The sequence below is a fragment of the Haliaeetus albicilla genome, chromosome 20 (genome assembly GCF_947461875.1).
Source record: "Haliaeetus albicilla chromosome 20, bHalAlb1.1, whole genome shotgun sequence".
NCBI lineage: Eukaryota > Metazoa > Chordata > Aves > Accipitriformes > Accipitridae > Haliaeetus > Haliaeetus albicilla.
The window spans coordinates 18926024-18953919 of NC_091502.1; the positions used below are offsets into that span (position 1 = coordinate 18926024).

At 40.3% G+C, this 27896-nt stretch overlaps 1 protein-coding gene across 6 annotated transcripts in view; it reads left to right on the forward strand.

The window, feature by feature from the left end:
- Nucleotides 1-27896, forward strand: part of NOX4 (NADPH oxidase 4) — a 112503-nt gene that overhangs the window by 33267 nt on the left and 51340 nt on the right. For all 6 annotated transcript variants that reach the window (XR_011328998.1, XM_069808428.1, XM_069808426.1 and 3 more), the window contains one exon: nucleotides 14874-14934. Coding sequence is in view for 5 of the 6 variants with exons in the window: in XM_069808428.1 (XP_069664529.1) it covers nucleotides 14874-14934 (61 nt within the window). In the remaining variant the exon portion in view is untranslated. The remainder of the gene's footprint in view (nucleotides 1-14873; nucleotides 14935-27896) is intronic.

A 27896-nucleotide genomic window follows, 5' to 3' on the forward strand; every position in this document is an offset into this window, starting at 1 on the left:
TCATCCAATATTTAAAATGGCATACTCTTAATACTGCACGTTATGAAAAATTATTTTTGCACGAAAACTTCTAGATCTAGGAGCTATGGAAAACAGATCTCTTTTTGTGAGTCTGAGTTTTCTTAGTGAATATAAATAACTCATTTATATTCAGATAATGTGCAGTATATTTCCGATACATAAGTCTAGTTGATAAATTACAGTTTGTGTAATTTTTACAGTCATGTATTAAATATGTAACATCAGAACTAGCAATTTCCACTCATGCACAATGCATTATATTTTAAGTATGTAATACTAGACCAGGCAATTCCTGTTCATGCTCAGTGCTTTACACTTTAAAGTACAGTGATATCGTTCAGCATAACAGCATATCCTTCAAGATCACATACATATTTTAACTATTACAAGATATGAAGTTGCCACTGAGTTACTGAGCTTCATTTTTATTGCCACAAACATATTTCAGTAGAACATCAACTACGCTGGAGAAATGCTCTTACTGGGTAAATGGCTGTTTTACAGCATAATGAGGATTTGAAATGTCTAGGTTTATGACAGTCTTTCTCCCCAGCCTAAACAGGGGACAATCACTTCCACTTGTCTTTCTAGGTCATAGAATATGCCTTAGGCTGCTGTCCTGCTTAAAAAGCTTTTTTATTGTTGTTTAATATGATGCCGGGCATGGGACTGTGCTTATAGAGTGTGTAGGCAATAGTTTAACTCAGTATTTTTTCTGCTCCCTCTGACCTGCTTGTAGTTACCAAGCAAGCTGGAACACTGCTGCTGCTTCTTTTCTTGGGTGATGATAACCCCGAGGTTATTTTTCAAGGCTGATGTAGGAGCGTGGGACTCGGAGCCACAGCAAGAGCAGCACAAGGGGCGCATGGGGCTTCAGATACTGGAAGCGCAGTGCAGCGATGACTGCAGCAGAGCTAGGGGGAAGACTGCAACCGTCTTCCTGGTGCTGTTGTCCTGCTTAGAATCATAGAATAGTTTGGATCAGAAGGGACCTTTAAAGGTCAGCTAGTCCAATCCCTCCTGCAATGAGCAGGGACATCTTCAACCAGACCAGGTTGCTCAGAGCCCCGTCCAACCTGACCTTGGATGTTTCCAAGGATGGGGCATCTACCACCTCTCTGGGCAACCTGTGCCAGTGTTTCACCACCTTCATTGTAAAAGATTTCTTCCTTATATCTATCCTTATATCTAAATCCACTTTTAGTTTAAAACCCATGTCCTATTGCAACAGGCCCTACTAAAAAGCCTGTCCCAGGCTCTATGTGATGTCCTGTCTAAGCTGATGAAACATCTCACTGTGCCTGGAGTATGCTTAAAAGGCAAGAAGTGACCAGTTCTGGCATATCTTTTTACTCTTAAGTGAGGACTAAAGTGGAAAGGAAGGGGTGAGTCAGCGTGAAGAAGTCATGCAGATATTTTAATGGTCCCTTCCCTTTTCGAGGTTGTGTAATATTTACAGTTTAGCTCAGTTTCTTACATAATGCTGGGGTGGAGGAAAACACTGGGAGGCTGTGTAAAGGGCCTGAACCCCCTCCCATTGCACTCTGGCAGAGCTCCCACATGTTTCACTTGGAGCCAGAGGGAGCGCTGAATCGTTACCAAATCAACATAAAGAGGTAGGCATTGTTCAGAAATGTGTGCAGTGGTGTTTATTTTCTTTTCCTGTTTGTCAATTGAAAGCATTATTCCCCCTGCTGATGGAAGGAATGAGGAGAATTCATTGGTGCAAAAGGCACATGAGAATTTGAAGAAACAAAATCCATGTTGCTGGGAACTCAGAGCTGCCAGTTTGGCTTCTTTGCTAACCTGTGACCTGGCTCTGCTGTCAAAGGTTCCATGTCACAGAATCACAGAATGGTTGAGATTGAAAGGGACCTCTGGCGATCCTCCTCTCCAACCCTCCTGCTTGAGCAGGGCCACCTTGAGCCAGTAGCCCAGGACTATATCCAGATGGCTTTTGGATATCTCCAAGGATGGAGACTCCACAACCTCCCTGGGCAACCTATTTCAGTGCTTGGTCACCCTCACAGTAAAAAAGTGTTTCCTCATGTTCAGAGGGAACCTCCCGTGTTTCAGTTTGTGCCCATTGCCTCTTGTCTTGCCACTGGGCACTACTGAGAAGAGCCTGGCTCCGTCCTCTTTGCATCCTCCCTGCAGGTATTTATAGACATTGATAAGGTCCCCCTGAGCCTTCTCTTCTCCAGGCTGAACAGTGCCAGCTCTCTCAGCCTTTCCTCATAGGAGACATGTTCCAGACCCTTCATCATCTTCATGGCCCCTGGTTGGGGTCTCCCCAGTGTGTTCATGTCTCTCTTGGAGTGAGGAGCCCAGAACCGGACACAGTACTCCCAAGTGTGGCCTCCCCAGTGCTGAGTAAAGAGGAAGGATCACCTCCCGTGACCTGCTGGCAGTGTTACTTGTACACTCTGAAGTTCAGGCACTCGGAGATCTCAATTTTCTCTCATGATTGATGTGGAAGGTGACATTTTTTAACTCCATTTTTGAAGTGTGCTTCCACTGGTTTTTATTCACCAGTGACTTTGTATTCACTACTGTGACTCCTTGACTTTGTTATACATTGGGAGTGGTAGTGAAGGGATGGATGACCCAACGTCTGGGATTCCTGCAAGTGACCTGTTGGCCAGTTCTAGGTAATTCATAGTGGGCTACTCACTTCATATTGTCTTCATCGCTCCATTGTCTTTGATTTCACTTCAACAAAATGCTTTCTTTTTAACATGTTTTTCCATGCTTCTTTCACCGGTTTCTATACACAACTGTATACAACTGTTACTATGCTGTTTAAAACAGTGTGAGTAACATTTTCAGTCCTGTACATCCAATTTACCTATTGTAGATAGGACATGATTGCATCTTACAATTGAACCTGAGCAGAATGCAGTCAGCTCCAAGATATTTTGAACTGTAGTGGGGAGAAACATTTTCTGTAAATAAATATTTTAATGGAGGGTTTGTAAAGGGACAGATGATTTTTGTGTGTTTCCACTTGATGAACTCTTTTTTAAAGAGATTTGTCTTTCAGACCAAGTGCACAATACGGTCTGGAGATCAGACCATCCAAAGAAATATCAGAAATCTTCTCTTTAGTGCTCTGCTTCCTGAGACTGACATTTCTTTACACTTTTGTGGACGAAAGTGTGGAACTCATGGAACTGTGGAACTGTGGAATACAGTTTAAATGTCATTGTCTATAACAATCTTTAAAGCCCTTGGAAAAGAAAACAAGCATCAGCAATAGTACAACTTTCTGGTGGTAAGGGTGGTCCTTCATTACAGTTCATATATCCAAAACATTACTTCTGCTCTTTAGCATACAAAGCCTCACCTCTTATCAAAACTAAGAAAAAAAATTAGTTTATGGATATTCTTCCATCTTTTTTTTTTCCTTTTTGGAAAGTGTTTGTTTCCCCGACTTCATTTTGGTTGCTCTTCATTTTAACCTCTATGAACAAGAAGAGACTAAGGCTTGCTGTTTACGGTAGCATTGGTTTTCTTTCCACCTCCATCTTACATTTTTCACTTTGTATTGAGTTCCCTCTCTTTCCAGACACTTAACCACACTAGTGATTATTTGCAGCAGCATGAAACCATAGTACTGACCATTTATGGCTGCTCGCTTCCTTTTTTTGCTAGTGAATGACTTCAGAAGTAGCTTCCCATTTAGAATATAAGTTAGTGTCTTAGCAGAAAAAGTGACTTCTCTTCTATGTTTTTGGAATTTCTTGCATTGGCATGCAGTGATTGGCAGTAAGCCTCATGGAAATAGCCTTGTGTTTTGCAGATGTTAAGTAAGTGCTTCAGAAGATGTTCTGGGTTCTTTTATGTGGTCTCTGCTGAATCTACTACAGAGTCAATGCAAGCCACAAACTCTCACAAGCTGCAGTTTAGACATCTTGGCTACCAAAAAAGACTGGTGTCTACTCCCAGCACCTCATAAAGCTTGGTAACCTTGTTGTTTCAGTAGTGTTGATTTGCTTGTGGCAAAAGAAGGTAGGAAACAGTTACATCACTTCATGTGGAACTTAGAGGAGCCAAACTTAGATCTGCTGAATCGCATTATTGCATTGACTAGAGAAGGTGCTACAGTTAGTCCCTGGGAATCCCCCCTTGGATGCTATGGGTGCTGGAGAGGAGGGAGTCTTTAGGAGTTTCTGGGAACTGAATTCTGCACTCTGTAGTTCCTGTCTAGTGATTTCAGTGACCTGAGCACAATTCCTTTCTTCACTGAAGTCACTCAGGCAAATAATCCATATTGAATTTCTCTGAGATTCAGGACATCATTTTGTTTGAAGTGGTGAAACAATAAATCTTAGCCCGCTACGCTCAGGCTCTTCAGGCAGAGAAAAAGCATTGCCTGGTTTGTATAGATCAACTTTCCACTGACTGACTTGACATAGAAATTTCATTCCTTTCTCCATCGTTCCTCCTGACCCAGCACCATTGGTAGGATGCCCCCTCCCATCCTGCAGTTCCCCTTTAAGCATCCAGAATCCCTTTTGGAATCAATTAAAAAGCCACCTGTTATTAAGATAAAAGGCTTAACATGAAGATATTAATCTACATTGTAAGAAGTTGACTGTCTATGTAGTAAAAGTACCACCTATTCTGCTCCTGTGAACAATGGAACCTTAAATATTTTGGATAAATGTCCTTGTACTTATATCTATAAAGCTGTCCAGGACCTCATTTGTCATTCGAAGAGATCTATATCCTGAGCTTGATGTTGTCTTTTCAGATTAATACTGTTTTAGCACTGAAGTCATCCATCGGTGACTTTTTTTTTAACACACACATGCATCCCAAGATACTCTTGTTGATACTCAGACAAAGATAACTTGCATAAACTCCTGTTGAACTTTCTCTGCCTCTCTGTTTAAGATGTACACTGCATATCCACTGATTAGCTTTGTGAGATAGAGTTAATAGAGGCAGATGTCATGGAAGTGGCACATATAAAGCAAAAAATCAAAACAAAGAACCCAAAGCAAAGACCCCAGCATTCAGACTCCAGGACTTTATGAAATATCTGCTTTATATTATGTGAGTGGCTGCTTCTTCAGATCCTCCAAAGAGTTTTGGCTCTTCATTCAATGTCTAGATCCTAGTTCTGGTAGTAGGTAAGCAGAGACCAACTACTTGCAACAGGTAGTTTGAAACTTTCTTTGAAACTAGAAGTTTTCTCCTGCGTTATAATGTGCTCTGACCTCCCCTACTCCAAGTACTGCATAAGAAATCTGGTTTTGAATCCCATTGAAGTATAAGCTGGAAGAGTCTGGTAATAAAAAGCTCCAAGAAGTTCTGCCCTTTTGCTGGTTCTCCATTTTTTGCACAGATGGTTAATTTGAAGCAGATCATATCAGGAGGATTTGTGACGTTTTTCTTCCTGTCCTTCCACACAGAGTTCTGTATGACTAGGAAAAGAAAGTCTGGAGCGAGTTGAATTCTCTGCTCATATACATAGATGGTCAAATCCTTGCTATGTCATTTATGGCATGTAGCAAGTTAGGAGGCCAGTATGTGTGTGATTTTTAATAAATCAAAGCTGAGTTTTGAGGAGGAGAGAAGACAAGTTTGCATATGCAAATACTCAGATCCACAGACAAAATCCAAATATATATTACTGAAGAAGAATACTTGACTGATTAGTATCCGAATTAAAATACTATAAAGTAATAATTGCTTAACCCCAGGCAGAGAAACACTCAAGTCCATTAATCATCTCAGAGTAGGTAGAAGAATTACCTGAAAGAGGTTTCTGGATGTACATGAGAAATTATAATACTGTACCTAAATGTCTCACAGCTATTATTTATTCATACATTTTCTACCTTTAAGGTTTTTGTTTTGGTTTGGTTTGATTTTTTTGTAGATTGAGTTTTCCTTGTTACCTCCACACCTCTAAGTCCATTTGGTATCTGGATTTAGGCATGATGGGATTACAAGATGATGGCCCTCATCTGTACATTTACATTTTTGGGCTTGATGCCTTGTCAGAAAGCTCTCAGCAAATAATACACGAGTATAAACAATGTCACAAGTAACACATTTGGTTTTGTAAGAGAAAACCAGTGTTTTGTGGAACCAAGGTTGTCTTTATCCCTGGATAATCCAGAGTTCATTTAAAGTCAATAAAAGTATTAACAGTTTGGCAGTGAAGTTTTAGCTCTAAGCTTCTTTTAAGCAAGAAATTTTGTACTGCGCAAGAAGCAAAGCCAGAGATGATGGAGAAGCACATGTCCTGTACTGTAAACTTGAGAAATAAACTATCCACAACAGGAAAAGCCTAGGGGCCAAATTCTGAAATACTTCATAAAAAAAAAAGAGAAGTTATTGGAAGTTTCCCTGAGTAAAAAGTATGTAAGGACATCAAGAGCTAAGTTCATACTGACAGATAAATACAATAAAAACAAAATCTCACATGATGACATTCTAATAAGATTTGTTAAATATCTTGTGCGAATGGTTATGAAACTTGTCTTTATGAGATGATTTACAGAGCATTTAGGGAAATGCAGATATTGTGAAGTATCTTGCTGGCAAACTAAAGAAATCCCTAGAGCTTGTCTGCTTTTCATAGAAGTAGTAGAAAATCTAGCAGCTGTTTGACAAAGAATTTAAGTAAAACAAAAATAAAATAGATTAATATTTCAGATGCCTTTAGTACTTCCTTAGACTTGTTTGTTTGGTTTGGTTTTGGGCTTAATAGTTTTGGGATCTGTATAAAAACCCTAAGTAAACCTTCACTTTCATTTAAACTTACAAATCTGACTCTTTTGGGTCAAGGGAGCACAGAAATTATTACATTCAAGTTCACTAAATCCTGAGTCCTCCTTCAGCAGATACTTTAATCCAAAGGTGTCAGATCCCTCTCATAAGTAGGTTTTTTCTGATACTATGAAGGTAAACTTACAATATATAACAAGCATCTACTGACTTTAGCAGAGAAGTGTGTTTTCTCCCATCAGAGGTAGTGCTTCTAGGTTACCTGCTAAGTCAGGTCAAAGAAAGGTCTAGGAAGTGCAAGAGAACATCAAAATGAAAAAAAAACAAGCACAACTTTTAAGCATAAATACAGTTAACATGTGGACAAAGTATTAGAGGAGATGAAGTGCCCTGCCTCTTGCTGTCCTAAAATTAAGACCAGCTGACTGGCTGGGATCTGCGTTTTAGGCTGGCAAAATACTGTGTGTGCTGGTAGGGTAGTTTGGAGAGACACAGCATTCCTCAAGGTGTTGGTGATCGGACTAGAATACCTACCGATGCTTTGATGGTTCTTTCCATGAGTGCCTCATACCACTGGGAGCCAGTTAGCGCAAGTCTGGAGGTGCCCTATGGTTTCTGCTCAGGGATGATGGAGAAGGAGCGTTTTGTGCCATTCAGTTTTCCCTGTTGGTGCATTTGTCAGCTCAGCAGTGTTGCTTGGCAATGTGTCCGCATACCTTGGAGGACTTGGAGAGGCAGCCTTGGGCAGAAACGTTGCCCTACTGCTTTTTACTTCTTCAGGGACAAAGGCTTGCATCCTGAGCATCCCATAAGGAAGTGGTTTGTTTTTTCCCCTAGCTAGCAACTTGAAATGCATAAATTATATGGGCTGAATACTGCTAGGATTGAAACATTTTTACTATATTATAGGGAGTTGGACTTGATGATCCTTATGGGTTCCTTTCAGCTTGTGCATTGTATGATGATTTGTGATCCTGTGAAATGTAATGTGTCTCCTGGGGTGAAAGGGTAGTCAGTAAGTTTGTTACCGTGATTGAACTGCAGAGGTAAAGAAATACTGACTAGTCTGTAGAAGTGTATCTTTGTAGTGCATCTGTAGCAGCAATAGAGTAGCAGTTGGGCTATTACAGACTTACTAGAAAACAAATAAAGTAATTTCATATTATTTTTTCAACAATGTATTTATTTTATGCAACTATTGGTCTATTTACAATCCTAATCTATTACAGTAAAGATCTGTGTTTTCTTGTGGTGCAAGAGTGAAATCAAGGAAGAAATGCTCATAGATTGAGACCTAAGAAAAAAAAAGATTGTTGAGAGTAATTTAACAACTGAGGCTGCAGGGAGTGAAGTAGCAAATGCTGAACTACAGATTCACAGGAATTAGTGGGTGTGGGTTTGTGGTTTATGTTACAGAAGAAGTTAGACCCCAGATGACCAGAACAGTCCTTCTTGGCACTGCAGCTGACCAGTGATGCATCTTGAGCGTCCCACAGTGTTATGGTGTGTTTTTTCCACTAGCTACACTGCAGGTGTTTGGGGTTGTACAACAAGGAGTATAAGGGAATGGAAAGTGAAAGGGAAGATTGTTTGGGGTATGTTTCTGCAGCTGGACTGCTTGCAAGGAGTCGGCTCTGCAATGGGAGGGCTCTGGCTGAAGCAATGAGTATTCAAGGCATGGTGGTCTTGCCTTGATCATCCAGACACCCTTGACACTTAAATCATGCTCCATGGTTAGGATCTCCCCATGGTTCAGAGATGTTATAATGTCTGCTGATGTCTGCCAGTTAAATTAGGAGAGCTGTAAGGCCAAATCTCTAACAGGGAAAGCTCTTAGACAAAATCCGATCTATAAAGTAACACGAAACAGAAAAATAAACAGAGCCATTTTAGAGAATCTCCTAGCCTTTGAGGCAGAGAGGTATTTAGAAGAGTAACTCCTCAGGTTAACTTTTTTTCCTGTGAAATTTGCTTCATATGGGATTCATTAGTTAAAACAGGGGTAACCCGGTGTAACAGAGGTCACCTCCTATGAGTCAGACTGAAGTCTAGCTACTATTTTTTGGCTACCTTTATATAGCATGCCTGTGTTTGTCATCACTCCTCTTCATTTTCTGATGTCAGGATGAATCATTTTAGGAATGTTTATATCAGTTCTGTATGAAACCAGACAAGCTACAGCTTACTGAGCTTCCGAGGTTCACATTTTCTTGTCAGTTGACAAAGTTGAAAACCTTTTCTTTTTTTTTCTTTTTCTTTTTTTTTTTCTTTTTTTTTTCCTCCTCTCTACAGGGGGGAAAATAAGTTGGTTGTGTTTAGTTCTTTTTTTCCCCTCAATTCTGCCTCTTTCCCAAACATGCTAAGTCTTTAATGTGTTTTTCTTGATCTGTGTAAGGGTTCGTCTGAGTCTGGAGCAAGGATATGCTGATGAAACGGGGTTCACGGTGCAGCTGGTTTACCCTGGCAGGTGGGCAGAGGGATGGAAAAAGATCAGGGGCTCAGCAGTGTTTACAGTCCCTGCCAGGATATCTGCAAATCCATATTAGGATCATATCGTGGCTTTTTCCCCAAAGTGAAAGCCTTCTTTGAAGGAGTTTCCCTATATTTAAACAAACTCCACAGTGAGATTTTTAGTTCCCCAAATCAGACGAAGATGAGGTTTCACTTTGTTCTTCCAGCTGTGGCATAGATATTCTTTGTAACTTTGGGCACTGTTCAGGCCACCTACTACAGCATCAAACACAGAAGTTGGTGTTTACTGTGGTGTATCAGTTTGAGAGCAGTATCTCCACAGGAACTTGTAAGGAGCTTTATTTGCAGAGCTACATGGGGGTACCTAACCTGGGCATCCCTTTCATCTCCTTTTTTCTGATAATAGGTGTTCTGCAGTGTTATCCTGCCGTATGCATTAGTACTTCTGAGAGAGTGCATGTAATTGTGTTCGCAATGTAAAACTGATAAATAAAATACATTTCAAGTATGTATTAATCTAGTAGTGCATTAAACATTAGTAAATTAGATTATTAAGATTGTTAAAAACTGTCATCTAAATTTTATCTCAGCATAGAGATAAATAGTAGAGCTACAGCTACCGGTGAGTGTAATTAATTTGGTGGCTTATAAGCATAAAATTCTCCAGGGATTGTTGCAAATTCCCTATGTGATAATTTGCATTTGTATTTCAAGTTAGCTTGGAAAAAAAGGAAAAAAAATATGGAAAGGTGTTTTTTCATCAAGATATAGAACAATCTGTATTCCATTAGTTTTAACTACGTATAAAATACTATTCTCACTGCTTTGAATGTGAAAATACATTAAAAAAAAAAAAAGGCATTGTAAACTTGGTCACATGTGGTTAACAGCTCTGAGGAAATCTACCAACTTTCCAATGCTAAGAACATAGTTTGGTTCCTCTGGGGGTGTAAATCTGCACAGCTCTGTTAAATTTAACAGAATTCCTTTGGTTTTCAATTGTTTTTGGAGGATAACAAATGCTGGCAGATATTCTGATTAGTGTAGACGTTCCTACCTGTGAAATCTTTCACTTTTTAAAGGTATAGATAGCTTGAGGTTAGAATAAGATTAACTTAGCTTCACGTAATTACACTATCTATCTGCCAGTTAATTTGTGTACCATAGCATTTTAATCAAATGAGTGCGGCAAATGAGGTTCATTTAAGTCTTCAAAATGCAGAAAGAACTACTGAAAAACTTACCACTTGTGATCTTTTGTTTAACAACGTCTAACGTCCCTTCTCATTACAAACTATTCAAGTTAGTGATTTACCTATTTGGAAAACATTGTTTATTTAAGGAAAAAGAAGTAAGAGAAAAGTATTTTTTTATTTCAAGATTGGCTAATCTTTACAATTTCCTCTTGGGCAGTGTACTGGGCAATAAGGAAAAAATAAGGGGCTGCATGCAGCTCTTGCTACAGTACAGTTAATAGTCACTGGATTTTTTCTTAGGGCTCCCAGATTAAAAGGGTCAGGGGAAATCCAAGTACTATTTGCCAAAACACATTTAAAAAACAATTTTAGTTCTTTTTGTTTACAGCTGCAGACAGGACATCATGCGTTGCTGAGGCCACTTTGATATGCCTTTATTTGACCAAGGCTCATATCATTATTCTCTTGATTTCCAATTCAAGAGGCTGCTTCAGCTTGTGCTTTTCTTCATAGGACATAAATAGATGTCAATTTAAATGTGTGTATGAACTGACTGTAATAAGGATCTTGAAGCAGTGTTTAGCTGTGCAGTGTTTTAAAGATGAGTTATGGCAAATTAAAAGTAAAATAGGCGATCAGAGACTTAGATATGTAAAAATGGACAAGAGCATCATAATTCACAAGATTTTTGACACTTTCTCATAAAATCCTCATAGAGAAACTGATGAAGTTCAGAGTAGATGAACAGGCAGGGAGGTGGGTGGAAAACTGGCTGAACTGCTGGGCTGAAAGGACAGTGATCAGTAGCATGAAGTCCAGCTGGAGGGCAGTCAGTAGTGGTGTACCTCAGGAGTCAATACGGGTTTGCAAATGCTACAAAACTGGGAAGAGTGGTTGAAACACTAGGTGGTTGTGCTTCCATTTGAGTGACCTTGAGAGGCTGGAAAAATGGGCTGACGGTAACCTCATGAAGATCATAAAAGGGAATTGCCAAATCCTGCCTCTGGTGAGGAATAACCCCAGGTACTAGTCCGTGTTGGGAACTGACTGGCTGGAAAGCAGCTCAGCAGAGAATGACCAGGGAGTCCTGGTGGACACCAGGTTGACCACGAGCCAGCAATATGGCCTTGGAGCAAGGAGGGCCAACAGCCTCCTGGGCTGTATTAGGCAGAGCATTGCCAGCAGGTTGAGGGAGATGACCCTTTTCCTCTGCTCAGCACTGGTGACATATATGTGGAGCTATGAGTCCAGTTCTGGGATAGCCAGTACAAGAGAGAAATGGACATATTGGAGCACAAAGGGCCATGAAGATGGTTAAGGAACTGGAGCATCTCTCATATGAGGAGAGGCTGAGAGAGCTGGAACTGATGGAGGAGTGAAGAAAACAGAGCCAGACTCTTCTCAGTGGCACCCAGTGACAGGACAACATGAACTGAAATACAGGAGGCTCCATCTGAACATAAGAAAAAAACCCACTTTTTCTGTGAGGGTGGCACAGGTTGCCCAGAGAGGCTGTGGAGTCTCCATCCTTGGAGACATTGAAAGCGCAACTGGACACTGTCCTGGGCCACCTGCTCTCGCGTACCCTGCTTGAGCAGAAGGATTGAAGTAGCCAGTCTCCAGAGGTGCTTTCTAGTCTCAGCTATCCTATGATTCTGTGTTTTCATGGAAAAGGTTAAATATCTGAGATGATATTTTCATTGCGCTTCATTACACGTGCCCAGTGGTCTGTTAATAACATGGGAAAGTTTACCCACTTCCATGATTAAACTTCTGGAAAACTGTCTTTGAATATTTTCTTAAGCTTCTGGAATATATTCTCTAACAGTTTGGAAAAAGCCACAGTTTGGAGACTTAATTGTGTTTATGGAGATGAGAGAGGTAAAATAAGCGTTCCATGCAGTAAAAACGTACTTTTTTAAAAGTTAAAATTACAGGTCCATAGGAAAGTCTTAAGTCGGAAGAGGCCTCTGGAGATTGTCTGGGTCAACCTTCTGGTGCAAGGGCCGTAGATTAGGTTATCCAGGGACCTGTGAAGCTGAATTAGCAAGAGATACTGCACCATTTCTCTGGCTACCTATTCCATGGTGAAGAATATTTTTCTTATATCCAGATGAAATTTTCCCTGAATCATCTTGTGCCCCTGGTCTCTTGTCCTGTCACCATGCATGGTGCCAAAGAGAGCACCTTCATCTGCTCTACAGCTGGTTTTTTAGGTATTGGAAGAGAGTGATCTCCCTGAGACTTCTCATCTGTGGGTTACACACATTTGCTTTTTGACCTCTCTTTGTATGTCAGGTTCTCCAGTCTTCTCATTGTCTTGGTGGCCCTTTGCTGGACCATCTACAATCTTGCTGTCTCTCAAACTGAGGGAAATTCACTCTGTGTAGCCTAGATGATGCATGTGTTTCTTCTGGTAAGATTTAGCAGCACAATAAGATTTTTGCAGAACTCTCTGAGGAACTCTTATACCCAGTTATAGGTATCAAAATAGGCTTCCTAAAGTCCAAAGAGAAATAAATCTCTTTTTTATTAGATAATTTTTCAAAGTAGTGCAGAAAGGAGTTAGTCAGAAGGGTAATGTAAAGGATAACAGGTTTGAACCTATTCTGGCTGGAGACAAGGAGTATTCTGCCATTAACTTTAATGGAAGGAGGGAATGACAGACAATTTTATAGAAGATATGCTGAACTGGGACAGTGCATAGTTGGGCTAAGAAAATCACTCAACCTCCTGTGAAACACAGAGAGCCCTGGGACAGCCTAGACTGAAAAATAAACTCTGCTAAATGCTCTTATAGAAGCCCCCAGGAGAACAGATCTTTTTGCTGCCAGTATGCAACTTTCTAGCTGAGAGACTGCTTACCTACTTTTATATGGAGAATTGGTCTTGATATTTTTGTTGGCGGACATTGTAACAAGCCACAGCAAATACTGGCCTTGTTGTGGGAGGTTTGTCCGCATCCCTCCCTTGATGCCATTTTTTTGAAGGCTAAGGCTTGCTGAAATAATTCTGATTAAGTTTCTGTACCAAATTTTTATAGGAAGACTTTAAAGATGGCAAGGAATTGAATATTAATCTGTCTAGTAATTGGTACTCTTCACAAGAATGCGCTTCCCCATCAGGAAAATGGAGTGACTAGCTGGGACATTGTATTCCCTGTTCTAGGCTTGCCAAGGCGTAGAGAATACTAACCTTTTATCTGTGTCTGCTGCTAAATAAGGAACTGATAGGAACCGATCCTCAGACCTGAGACCAGCGATTTCCCACTGCCTAACAGATTATCTTGGGAATGGTAATGGTAATGGTCCAGAACAGAGCCAAGGAGTGTCCTCACAAGCATGATGGATGATTGAGTATTTGGTGCTTGGATTCCTTACCTGGGCCTCTTATATTTATAATATAGATGTGTTCCTTGAATTTAAGCCCTCTCCTCAGAATTCATATTTGTCTGTAGCTGTAGAAAAAAAAAAAAGACAGGAGTGTCATCTGTTGGGTGTTTGTTAGATTCGTGATGGAGCTTGGATCAGTCATTAACAGGTTCTAAGAAAGGCATCAAAACTCAGTAGTAATATCTTCTATCAAAAAGAAACCAATGGTGTTGGTTTATAGAAGGAAAGTGAAGAATCTTTTCTTGAAGAATGGTTGCTTGTCCTGTTTATCATTTGGTGTACCTGCAAAAGCTGTCCGGACAGTGCATTTGAAATCTCCCTGTAGCTAACAAAGAACAAAACTGAGGGGGCTCCTTAGACTTTTGACATGGCTTGACTGGAGGTTTTTAGATGCCATAGTGTGGATAAGATTGTGAATAATATCATTCCTGTGTTGATAGTCACAAGTAAGTAGCCCCGAGGCGAGGGCATAGGTGCAGAGTGAGAGAATGGTGGCTGTAAAGTGATTTTTATGATGTGCCATGCAATCTGGTCTTTCTCCTTTGCAAACTCTAAGCTCTTGTGAAATGCAGCAAATTTCAGTTTCCATTTAGAAGAAAGCATCAGTTGTGTGAGTGATCAACTTGAAAACATGTGCCCTGACATTCAAGAACCAGAAGTCTTTTAAATGCCTTGTTTTAGGAGTGATGGGGCAATTCCTGATTTTCAATGATAAGTGTCAATAGTAGAGGGAGTATTTCTGTGCTGTTGTATCCTCAGTTGGTATCATTGCTGAGTAATGCCTAGTGAAGTGGCTGTTCCAACTCACCCTCCCAAGACAAGCCCATCCCAAACTCCTCTGTGACCAGAAGAAAGGGTTAAGACTGTGGGGAGACTAGCCATGCTTGGCTTCCTGAACTGTACTGATGCTAGACTTGCTTTTTAAAGGGTATGACTGCTCAGGAATGACCTATTTACATCAGGTTCTGTCTTAACAACTGTACTTTGAATGCATTTTGTTATTTTCTTGTTACTCAGAAGTGGTCCTTAATATATTTAATATTTTTAGTGCCCTACAGATACCAAAGCAACGTTTGGGGTCCACCTTAAAGTAGTAGGAGACTGGACAGGTATGTAGAAAAACAATTCCTTTTCAGAGACAAATACCTTTACTTGAACTGTTATCCCTTTCTGGCTTCAGTACAATTGTACCTTGATTGTGGTGTATTCTCACTAGAGATCGTTCATGCTTGTTTTCCCAAAGTTGTTTTTATTACATTCTTGATGCAACCCCTGCTTTATTCAGATGTACATTTCTTCAGGTAACAAGTTTTTCCAACTACTAACAGATCTTCTGATGGCACTGTAACGATTTTCAGCGTTCCTCCGTTTCTGCCTCTTTTTCTTATTTTTCGGTAGCCTGCTACCCCTGTGCAGTGCAGTGCCTCTCTGCGTAGTAGTGCCTGCAGAAATGCTGAAATGTGCAGCTCCCAGATAAGCGGATTTTGATGCCAGCAGTTTGGATGGCAGCCAGGTTAATTAACGCCTATGGTACACTGAGATTACAGGTTGCTTTCATGTTCTTCCATGCTCTTCCATTGCTCTTTGAATGTCCTCCAGACCAGGAGTGTAAGCCAGGATTCCCTGCAGAGGAGAATGGTAATTCGCTGCTCCCTGTGACAGTTGTATACTCAAGCGATAGTTGTCATTATTCCTTGGTGGCTGACTTTTTTCTTGCTTAGCATAACATTTCCTTGCAAAGAAGACAAATACGCAACACCTTCTTGTTCATTTCTTATGGAGAAATGTTTTTCATGTTAGTTTGTATCAGCTTGTGTGTTTGTGGAACTAAGTCAAATGAGCTTGTCGCCCTAAAAGCGATTAGACCAATTCAGGGAGAATAAGTCCATGAATATCCGTTGAACTTGGTCTGGCTGCGTACTTGGCTATGGAAGTCGCTGGACCTTTAATAGGCAAAGGTTAGGAGGGCAGTGCCATATACATGTGTGCTCCTTAATCACCCTGATGTTCTGTTCGTGCTCGAAGTATAGGGTGTTGGCCAGACAGAGGCAGATTATGGGCCTAATTAGTCTCTGGTCTGCCCCAGTATGATGGCTCTTTTGTTGTTAAGCATCATTCCTACCTGGGAGAGGACAGGAGGCTATTGGGACAAGTGGAGTGGAGAAGTGCTAACTAAATCAGTTTTCCCAAAGAAGCGACATCTTTTAAGTTTTCTGATTGCTTCTGTGGCGTGAATTGCCTCTATTAGCATTTAAATGTTATTCTCCCAACTCAGTGTCTATATTGTCCTCTGAGAGGCAGGTCTGGCTAGGTAGGACTGTATGAGATTCAGGACACTGTCACATTACAGAGACCATTTGTTGTAGTAGTTTTGCTAAATGGGGTATCTCTCCCCGGGTCAAATGTGCTGTTGAGAAGCAGACAGTTCACCCAACCCTTTATGCTGCATCTGTGCCATGGAGCCCTGTTCTCACTCGGTCCCTTAAGCCCTGTGACAATTAATGGTCTCTAATCCTCTGGCTGTTTGAGGAAGGATTATTATATTTGCCACGTTCCTTATAATCTTTCTTAAGCATGCTCTAATGGCTGCTTCTGCAGACAGAATATTAGGCTGGAGAAGTTTTTGTGCGACATAGTGTCATTTGAGCTCTTCTCATGACCTATTCTCTCAGCCTTTATCCTATTTATTCAAATTCTCTTTTGTATCACATTTTCACATTCCTGACAGTTTATGCCTGACTCCAAAGAAAGTTAACAATTTATTTCAGAGAACTCAATTACAAGCCTAAATTAAAAGGAGGCAAGAAGAGTGCAGATACACTGTGAAATGCAGAGAAGAGCTGGTTAGATTTAGACGTTTCTCCTGTTGCTGGCTTCAGCTTCTGCTGCCTGTACCTGGGAGATGTGAAGGAACAATTTCCTGCCATTAGCTGTAAGGACTTGAGGGGGGATACACACTGCTGGCAAACCAATTCTGCAAGTTATGTTTTGGGTCAAGTCTCTGACACTGAGTCTTATGTTTTGAAAATTTAATAGAATACCTCGTGGCCTTAGTGACTTTGTTTTGTAGGTTGGGAAAGCAACTGCGCGTCAAGAGAAAAGATAAGGGGTGATAGAATTATCATCTCCTGATGAGAAGTTGCTGTTACGGAAAGTCATTTATTGCCCATATCCCAGTGCATATAATTTTAAATGTCCAATAGAAGAAGCTGCAAGAAGCAGCTTCTGAAAAAGGCCGTCGCTCTAGAAATAATTTTTGGCATAGAAGCAGATATTTAGTAGATTTTCAGGCAATACTGTTATTTGCTTTTTAAAGCAATGATTTGAATAATGAAAAACGTAGGACAGAAAAAGTAGGGAAGAGAGGAAGAAACCTCAGAAATGGTAGCTCTGAGACCTTTGCAAACCAAATGGTAATCCAGACTCCTAACTGATGTATTCTTGCTCCATTGAAATCAAATGGTACTATCTGAGCTTAGAACAGCTGAGAACCTGCCCTTCTCAGAAGCAGGTTTGGATAAAGGAACAACATTCCCTCCCATTATGTAGGCAGTGGCATCCTTTAGATAAATTTCCAGTACAAATCTGAGCTCTTTCACTTCTCATCTGTGTTATGGTGGTGTTAGTAACTGTACTGTGCTTAGCTTTCATGTTTGTCACAGAAAACAGAGACACACAGGCACTGGTATTGCTGTAATGTGCCCTCAGATGCCTGTGTAGCAAATACTTTCACCTGGAATACTTCCCATGGCTCCCTTTGTAGACCTCTGACCTGTTTATGTGTCTAGTTTAGGATGAGATGAGGCAGGCTTCATTCATTGTAAAGAGAGTCTACATATATACATCACTACCTCAGAGGTAGTTAGTTTAGTTAATTGACAGTTAGTTGTGATTTTTCCCATGTGAAAGTTCCTAACGTGAGCTTTCCATCTTTTGTCATGTGCACTGGGTATTGCAAATAGTAGAACAGCTATTACAGACCTCCTTAAAGAATGGTTTTGTGATAATGTAATTACTATCCCTGTGCTGACATGTGACTACGTAAGTCAGCCCCTGTTGTATTAACAAAACAGTTTATGGCATTGTGGTGGCTCGTACTATTAATGCAGTTAGTTCATCATATTACAGAGACGAAACCTCCGGCTCTAGACCACAGCTTAGTTAGCCTGTCAGGATTTCAGGACGTGGTTTAGTGGGCAGGGTTCATGGTTGGACTTGATGATCTTGAAGGTCTTTTCCAACCTAAATGATTCTATGATTCTGTGACTTAGACACCCAAGTTAGAATGGTTTTACAGTGGCCGATCTGTGGTAATTCAAACGTGAAGCCCTGCGGGTTGGCTTAGCCCCGTGGCTCAGAGCTAAGTCAGCGTGTCTTCCTCTGCAGCTGCCTGGCAGTCACTGCAGCTGAGCTGGTGGATGGCAGCTTTAAACCCTGCAGTAACATTGAAGTCCCTGCAATGGCTCGTGTCCGGATCAGAGCTGTGAGATCCATGAATTAGCTAATAATCTGATCTTGTTACTAGCCTCCCCTCTAAACACCTGTTTTATTCTGCTTCTCTCCTATCTCTGTGGTCACCTGTTTCTCCTTCAGCTTAGAAAAAATTGTTGGCTTAGTATTTACAAAAGGGTTTTTTGCAAGGTTTTTTTTGTGCCACTTACTGTCTAGTTTGTCATCAGCGTTGTCATCTATCAGCCTTATGCTTCCTCTGTCCTTGCTGCTGCCTCAAGTACTACTGCTTGTTTAGTCTTAAAGCTGACATTTCATCTGGCACCTCCAGAGGGAAAAAGAGAGGCCACCGGCCATGCCTCATGTCCAACCACTTGACAGCAGTGAAAAAAACCCACGGCAGTGTATCAAGACATTGTGTCTCATTCACTAGACAAACTTCGGGGTGCGAGACAGAAAGTGATATTGATGATGCCGAAATAACAGACTTCTGAAGCCAAGCAGCATGTTTTTGTGGAAAACAAATACGGAGCACTCAGAGGTGTTAAGGTGAACTGCATGCCATACGGCAATAAAACATTGCTGTTATGTTGCAGTGTGTTGCTGGTACAAATTGATGTGGGACTGTGTTTAAAACACTGCTGCTGTTCTGCTCTCCACGGTAATTTTTATCTTGTAGTGACATCATCCTGCTGTGTAATTGCGTATGATCCTAGAGACATCTGCAAGGCCTGTCCACCGTTCTGAGCAGCATGGTATTTATGGTGGGGATGCCATAAGAGCACTTTAATACCACCCATTGAATCTGAGACTTCTGTCCTATAGGTTACTAAATGTCATGGTAACAGGAGGTGTTGACGTGTGCGGGAACTCTCCAGTTAGAGCCAGAACAGACAGATCATGGCGTACCGGTCTGCATCACTCTAGTAAACTCTAGGTCTCATCAGAAAATACGTATCTTTGCTTAATTCTAACACAGTTGCTAGGTCATTTAGGTAGTGACTACCTTATTTTGAATCTGATGTGGTACAATGTGAATTTTTGTCAGATAGATATATAGATAAATCATATCTATATGTCAGATATATTGTCATAGTCCTTTTTCTGGAAGGTCCAGATTTGGAGCAGGAAGTTTTGGGGGGGGAACATTTTTCAGTTAAAAACAACAATTTTCTGGAACATGGCAAATGCATGAAAGCATGGATCTTGTTTAATTCTCTGTGGACTAAAACCTGAGACAGCTTAGAGTACACACCCCAGATTTCTTATTTTTAAACAGAGAGAAATTTTAAGGCAGTTGCTTGGGATGTTGAAAGCTGACTAAGGATTTTTTGCATGCTTCCCAGATGAAAATAAACATACCTTTTGAGTGGCTCTGAAGGAAGAATGATCTAAACTTGCTGGGCTGGGAGGGTTTGTCAAATTGTTCAGGAGTATCTATGTGACCTTGTTAAGCCCTTGCAGCTCCTGGTTTAGAGAATGCCTGAAGCATCCCAAGGCTCGCTGTGCATTGCTGCGCTTAGCTGGAATTTATCAGCAAGTGTAGGAGCTAGCAAAGAAGCAATATTTTATTGTCAGTAACCCCAGGGACAGTTTTAGAGATATTGAAGTAGTGGATCATTCAGTCAGTATCTACTATATTCTTAGTAGATTTTGATTCAGACTGGACAAATGTGTGAAGCAGAAGCTGACAAGAAGGAATAATAAGACTACAAAGTCTGCCCGCAGGATGTGACAAGGTTGTCCCAGGATCACTATAACTGCTACTGAGTTTCTTTAAAAATATATAGTCACTGGTGATGAACAGTTGGTCAACTGTTTTATTATTACCTCAAGCTCTGTTTGGTTTCGGCCTTTTTCGTTCCATAGTAACATGTATTTTGTTGTGTTTGGTTATTCCATGAGATTTCTGCCAGGGTGTAGAAGTGTTAATGTTGTGGTACTGTTGGTTGTTCCAGCAGAATCAACATGTGGTTTTGGAAGCAGAAGACAGGGATGGGATAGATGTTATTTCCCCCTGCTAGATTTTATGACTGCTGATTCTTATATTGTCAGTGAATTCTACTTACACTTCTGAGGAAGATATCAGAATTGAGTGCTAAAAAGGTTTAATTGTGTTTCATTTTATATAATTTGACATTAGTAATAAAAGTAATACTGTTACATTACTGGGAGGTTAAAATGCCTTAACAATATAATTAGCTAAAGTGTGCCGTAAGGAATACTAGTTTTATTCTTTGTTGCCATTAACATTCATTAATTATTTTATTTATGACTGCAAACAAGCTCACTAAAAGGATTAAGAGAATGGAGAAAAAGGAGAACAGATTTAGTTTACTGGGTCAATGCTGAAAGCCCCTTTCTTTTGATTAAAGAATTAAGGCTGAAGGTGAACACATCTGAATTTTTGGCTGCAGACCTGGATTGTTTTACATTACTTGAACTCCAGCTGACTTAGTACCAAAACAGTATAACTTTCGTCAACTCCAATTTGAACAGTTAATGAGTTTTACCTCTACAGGGAAAAAAGATTTTTAAGTGAGAAAGTTGCCTGGAAGGAAATTTTCTCCTACTCTGAAGTACTTTCTTCATGCATCCTGTTATTTGTAAACTTCCACCTTTTTGCATATTCCAGGATCTTTTTAATCATGTAACGATTATAGAAAATGGCATGGCTGAGTGATGTAAATTATTTTTGTCCTTTGATATAATATGCACAGGATGTGTGGATGTTGCTGTAGTTAAGAGCTGATCCAAGAATACAAGGCTGAAGGATTCCTTGCCGTGCCTCAGATGTTTTAAATACCCTTATGAGCTACAGGAATGAAACCTGTGGAGCACATTAACATGTAGCAGCTGACGGGATCTAAATGAATGTAGTAAAAAAAAGCAAAAAGCTACTCTCTACTTTGCAAATAGAGTCACAAGATAGAAAAGCTCTAGGATATGTATTTGAGTGGACTGCCAGGCGAATTTCTGGTTTTGTAATCACTATCTATATGCTGTGTTTGCCTATTTCAGAAGGCAAAGTTGCTGTTCTGGAGTTGCCTGTGTTTCACCATTTTTCTGTTAATCTTTGCCTAGGGAAGCAAGTCCTTGCTTAGTTTCACCAGTTTTCTGTTAATCTTTGCTTAGGGATGCTTAGGGAAGTCCCATTCTTGTGGTAGTTTCTGTGCAGGGGTACACAGCTGCTTCAAGCAATGAATATACAAAGTCTGGCTGGACTTTCTGGTTCCTTTGTATGGGCACCTTTAACAAGCTCAGGTGTGTAATGGATTCTAAAGAAATGAGAGAGTTCACATCAAGAGCACATCCAGCTCTTCATGCATGCCTGCACTTCCCTGGGGGCAATAGTGGAAACCCCTAGATGCCACTCAAGTTTTACTGAAGAATCCCTACCAAACATCATCTTGTTTTGTTCCCAGTTCATTGAAACTTCTCCCTCAAGGACAGAAGAGAAAAGCAGAGACACTTCAACTTGGAATTATGAGTTACTACACTTTAACTATTGCTAGTTAAAATATCTTAAAAGTAGATTTGAAAGGTTTCTTTTGGGGATCCTTTTTTAACAGGTTGTAAAAATGTGGTAGTTAATTAGGAAAAATATATTTCAAATTTGGAACATTAAAAAAAATAGGAAAAACTTCTGTAGGAACTGCTGATATTTATAAACTTTATGGTCAGAAGGGACAGTTGTCTTTCTGCACTCCCAATTCCCACATGATGCTTCAGAATTTCTTAGAATAATTCCTATGCAGAAGTTAACATAAGCCAAAACCAAAACTTGGGATTGAAATAGTCTGCAAATTTTTCGGCTTCTACCTTTGGATGTCCATGGACTCCTTCTGTGCTGTTTGTGAAAATGAAGCTCAACTTTGTGATGATTTCATAATTTAGTGCGTTTTCCTGTTTGGTTTTTTTTTCCCTTTCCTCCTTCATTTCAGAGCAAGAATGTGTATGCATTTTCGTTGTTGCCTCTTTGTGTGCAAATATGTACAGAAAATGAGCATGGCACCTTTGAACCTTTGATTTAGTTGATCTGTTGTTCTAAGTTCAAGTTTTGAAACCTTGCATTTGTCTGGCTCTTTGCTTTGTGCACCCTCTCCACTTCTAACATTCCTTTTAAATCCAGAAGCGGGCTTGCTTTCAGTAGAGGTCTCATCATTGACTGGGGCTGTGGTATGATTTAAAATGCAGCTCTCTCTTGCCATAAAGACCACCAGCAGTGGTGGTTACTGGGCTATTCAGAAGACTACCTATCCTGCTACCTTGTATTGCTCCTTATTCCTTGGTCTTTCCTACCTGTCTGCTATTTCTACAGGTGCCTTGTCTAAGCTTGAATCGGAAGGGAGAGGGGCCATCACTTGCTCAGAATTTGTTCTGTGCTCAGCAGTTAACTCTATGGGAGTTAATTAAAACGCCCACAACATTGCAAATGTCATCATGATCAAATAACATGGTTAAATGACATTTTCACCCATTTACACAGCAAATATTGTATAGCTCCTTGTTGGCATGATATTAGTGTTGAAGTTCTGGTTAAGATATCCCACTTCCTTTATTGCATTATTTTTTCTCCTTCATTCCGTAAGTATATTTACCCCACTTTTCACCAGCTGCATGTCCTCACCCCAAACTTCAGACTTCCTTGAAACAGCAACTGACTTCCAAAATCTTTTTGTATTCCAAGATGCATTAAAATCAGTGCTGGCCTTGTTCATGTGAAGCAAATCCTACACCACAAATTTTAGCATCAACTCCCTACAGCCCCTTGCAACCCAGCTCTGCATTCGTGTGCCACACACCTTCCTGTTGCTTCATCCAGTCCTTTGACTTTCATATGTGCATTGTTTCCCTGATGCATCGAGTGGTAGCTGGAGAATTTGGGTTTCACCCTAACGAAATATAACCAGTCTGTGATCCAAGAATTTTTGAGGGGAATCTTGCAGCCACAGCTCTTCTCTGCCCCAGTCCTCCCCTGGGGATCTGTCCCATTAAATCATAAATATTATTAATAAAAATCTGCCACCAACCAACTATACAGTTATCAGCAGCAAAAATAGGATTCCTGTGAAAAAAACGGGTATGTGGCAGCTGCAAAAGTGTTACTTCTTCCTTTAAAGAAACAAACCAAACCTCAGAACCTGCACGGATAGCACCATGTCATGACAATGGGCCAACAGCAGGTTTCCACAACTTCTCAGAATAGATATTTTGGTATCTGCTATAAGCAGAATAGAAAAGTTTAGCTGAAAATGTTTATGGCTATGCAGTTTGTACGTACTTAAATGACACACAAAACTGCATGCTAATCACAGCTCTGTACTGGGCTATGAACCTCGTAATCCCATGCCTCAGAAAAGTGGATACCCAGTGCAGAACACAGATGTGGGGGCAAGTTCCTGATGTGAATGGAGTCAGACTGCCAGTGCAATCCATTTTTTAATATAAAGGCATCTTTTTGTGAGTGTCAGTCCACTAAATTAATTTGTAATTACAACCCAATTTTTTTCTTTTATCGGGCTTTGAAATTTCAAAAGGTGGCGAGGCAGAAATGCCTTAAATACTCTATAGAGTTTAAGATGCTGCAAGGTAAATGAATTGCTAGTGCATCCGAATTTTGAGTGAAATTTGAAATGGCAGTTGCTACGTGCTGAACGTGGCTTTTCTTAATGAGGCTCAATTATCTCAGTATTAACTAAAGCGCTGCGAGGAGAAACTGTAGGAGGGAATTCACAGGCTGGAAATGACTTTCCAAAATGTGAATGGGATTGCAGCCTTGCCCGTTGTGGTACGCAGAGTAGAGTGTGCCGTGACAGCAATAAACGGCACTTTGGTATGAAGTGCAGCAGCTGATGGGCAGGGTGCAGTGTGTATTTTGTTTCACTGACATTATAACCCACATTTCTGCAGCTCAGGCATGTTCTTGTTCTTCTTTTTCTTCTTTATTTAAAGTGCTTTTTGCTCAGAATGGGGATAAAGTGACAGAGCTTGTTTCAAAATGGATATCATGATTCTTCTTATTTATATAGTTTGCGACATTTGTAGCAGATTAGACCAAAGTACACTATAATGAAATAATATTCCATGAGAGGCCAGTTTTGTAGGGAGAGCTAATATCTTTTATTAGATCAGCTGAAACAGCCGGAAAAAACAGGTTGTCTTTCAGGCATGCAGTGCCTTCAGCAGGTTTGACAAAGAGGCAGCAAACTCAAAGCAAAGAGCAGGGAATGAAGTAACACTCCCTGTTACTTTTTAAAGCAGTTTTTTCCTTGAGAAATATGAGCCATAAAAGTGCCTAGTAAATGAATAGAAGATGCCCCCCTGCCTTTTTTTAAAAAAGTTGATTTACCTTTTCCATGAGAAATAATGTTTCTTAAAAAATTCGTATGGTCAAAAATACTGTCTGAAAGCCAAAAATATCACTTGTAAATGCTCTCCCCACTGCCTCTTAGGATTTGTACGTCTCCAGCTTTCTTCATCTTCCCTTGGCTGGGTTCCCAGTTTAGGGTATATTTGTTGGAATATGCCATGGTCTCACTCCCTCCTGGAGAGAGAGAGCATTTGCATCATGGCAGATACAGTCCGGCTGGCAGCTCTAATTGGGAAAAGAGATGGGCACGTGACAAAACCCCACTCTGACTTGCATGAAGTGCTTATACATGCCCACATGTATATAAACTTTCAGCATTTGGGTGTGGGTTTTACATTTTAATAGGGTTTTTTCTCTTAAAATCTCAATATCCTACTTAACATTTTGATTGAAAATGTTTGACCATCTACAGAAAGTAAAAACTGGACAATGCTCTACACAAAGCCTCGCTGTGTTTTTAGTAATTTGAAGGGACCCTGTTCTGTATGTAGAAGCCGATAAACAGTGGATGACTGCTTAGCTTTGTGACTTACCTGGAACCAGGAAATTTTAAATTATGCTGTAGTAAATACCATGATCATGAGTAAGAGAGAATGCTCCTCTGCTAGGGAGAGAGCCTCGAAGGTCTGTGCATCCAAACAGGTACATTTGTGGGTTTTTGTGTGTTGGACAAGGGGGGACTCATGCAGTGGAGGGTTGTCATTACCGATGGCTGTTGACACTTTTTTCAGTGTTGGAAGGGGACTTGGGGGAAGGGAGGAGTTTCAGAGATTATTGGCTATTTTGAGTTTTGCTGAAATGGCTGCCGTGATGATTTTACTGTACTGTCGACGATAACTAGTGCGCCTACAGCCTCCGAGAAGCCTCCTTGTGTTACGTGGAATGAAAATAAATCAGTGGGCAGGTTGTGCTCTTTAGTGCGATAAGCAGTTTTAAGGACTATCTCTTCCCATAAATTTAACATATTCCCTTATTCATTACGCACGCTGTAAGTGCCATTTCCTCAAGGAAAATGCCACAGACACCCACACATGTTTTCAAAGACGAAGCTGTGATGCTTTGCTGTGCTTTGCCAAGTGGCTGGTGCCAGCCTGACTGCACAGGGCTTTCCCTCAAGGATTTCACTTATACTGTGTTAGCTGAGTATCTCTTGAGCTTAGCCGTGACTGGTTTGAAAAAGGCAAAATTTATAATTAAAGGAAGACATTTTTATAATTTCTGTTATTTGATGTTTGCATTTTTTTAATGGGTTGAGGGGATTATGCTAATTGTGCCCCATTGTTAACAAGCATGGCAAATGAAATTTTCTCAGTGCAGTTTCCAAATAAAGCAGCATTTCGTTAATCCAGAAATTTGTTTAGAAATAATATTTCTTTATAAGTCTCCCATACCTCTCAACACATGTACTAGCATGTGCCATTTCTGCATGAAGAAGTTTTTTTCATTTCTGTGCCGGTTTGTATTGCTGAATTTGTACATGGATGCATTGCTATATGCCAGGTCATGACTGGTAACTAAAAGAATCAAAAGATAAATATCTAATGACAGCTTATAGTTATAAGAATTGGCAAAATCACACTTTCAGAAAAGTACATGCCAAACCGTTTCCTTGCAATGATGTGAGGAACTGTGTGATCTAAATCATGTTAAACCACTGGTTCTTTGTTCTAGAAAATAAGTTATCAATGTACTACTACATGGTAACGTTTTGAAGGTTTTCTTTCCTGTCCAAGGCTGGGAATACTTTTTTTGTTGACTTCAGGCGTAAAAGACTTTCTGTCATGTAAAAACATGTCTATTTAATATTTCATTGCATTCATAACATCGTGATAGTAGAAAGGCGGAGACGAAAATCCTGCAGCATATTTTAAGGAGAGTCTACACAAGAGCTAGTGCTAAGTAAAAAAAGGTATGTATTTTTAAGAAATTATTAATTAAGAGTAAACAAAAAGTACGCGGACTAGGTTATATACAGAAGTGTATTTCAGGGAGTGGGCAGGCTTAAGTTCTCAAGAATGACTTGTCTAATTCAGATGTAAGAAGAAATAACAGAATTGCTCACAGCAGGGTGAAATGAAACCAAACTTTTGATACATTTCCTATTATACTTGTGTACATTATGTTTATCACCTACCCCCCCAAAAAAAGAGAAAAACGATATCTAATAGCTCATTTCATTTGCTAGTCATTCAAATTATTTCCTGCTGAGGTTTTGATATTGCCCTTTGAGAGATGTTATAAGAAATGGAGCCTCGGATGTGATTAGATCCTTGGAAAAAATGTGCATTTCTTCCCAGTGGATCATCCCCAGTTGCCTAGCAAAATTTATATAGAAAATAGGATCTGGCTGAGCTCTGATCACTTTATCCTGTGTTATGCTTCAGTGCAACGAGTGCTAGGAGTGCTTTTAGAGAAGAACTTGTATGTGTTGTCTGAAAGACACAGACAGTTGAAAACACAGGAGAAATTAGTTTTATATATAAATGGAGTCCCTTTTGTTTCGTATTTGGAGTCTTGTTACTGTTATTTCTAACATTTTAGTTTAGCTAAGTGGTTGGCTGGACAGGCGTTTCCCCCACAGGGTCTCTATCAGAGCTGTCTCTTCCAAGCACTGTCTCCTAAGTATTCAGCATATTTTAGCTTTCTGTCTGGCCCTCAGCACAGACCCTGAGAATAATTTAGCACCTTCTTCAATGTATGTATTCACACAACTTAGCTGTGAGGAAGTAAAAGTTATGCTTAATGACCTTGCTAACATCAGTTAAGCCTCAGTGATTAGCAACATCATTCACACCTGCAGCTGGAGGCAAGAGGGCTGGGCAATCTCACCACTACCTTATATTACAAGGCAGGGAGCGAGTGTGCATTAACAAGGAAACTCCTATTCTCTTTTGCAAACTCTTTTTTTCTTTAGCATTTTCCCTTCCTCTCCCATCCCTGCCCCAACTAAGAGAATCCATTATCTAACTCGCCCAGTGTGTACGAAGCCTATGGCAGGGCAGCGTCTTGACTGTGTTTATCAGCTGTGGGGACAGTTGCCTTCTAACCTGCTGTGTCCCTTTTCTCAAATAGGTGTGGTTTTGCAGTTTTATCCAAAGGTGGCAATCAACAGAAACAGCACAAAATACTGATATTCATATTTTTTTTTTCCCATAAGCAGACCCGCTCATTATATCAGTTAGTGAAATTTAGGATGACTTTTAGGAAAGGAGCTGACATAAAGGACTGGGACGTACTTAGCAGTGATGT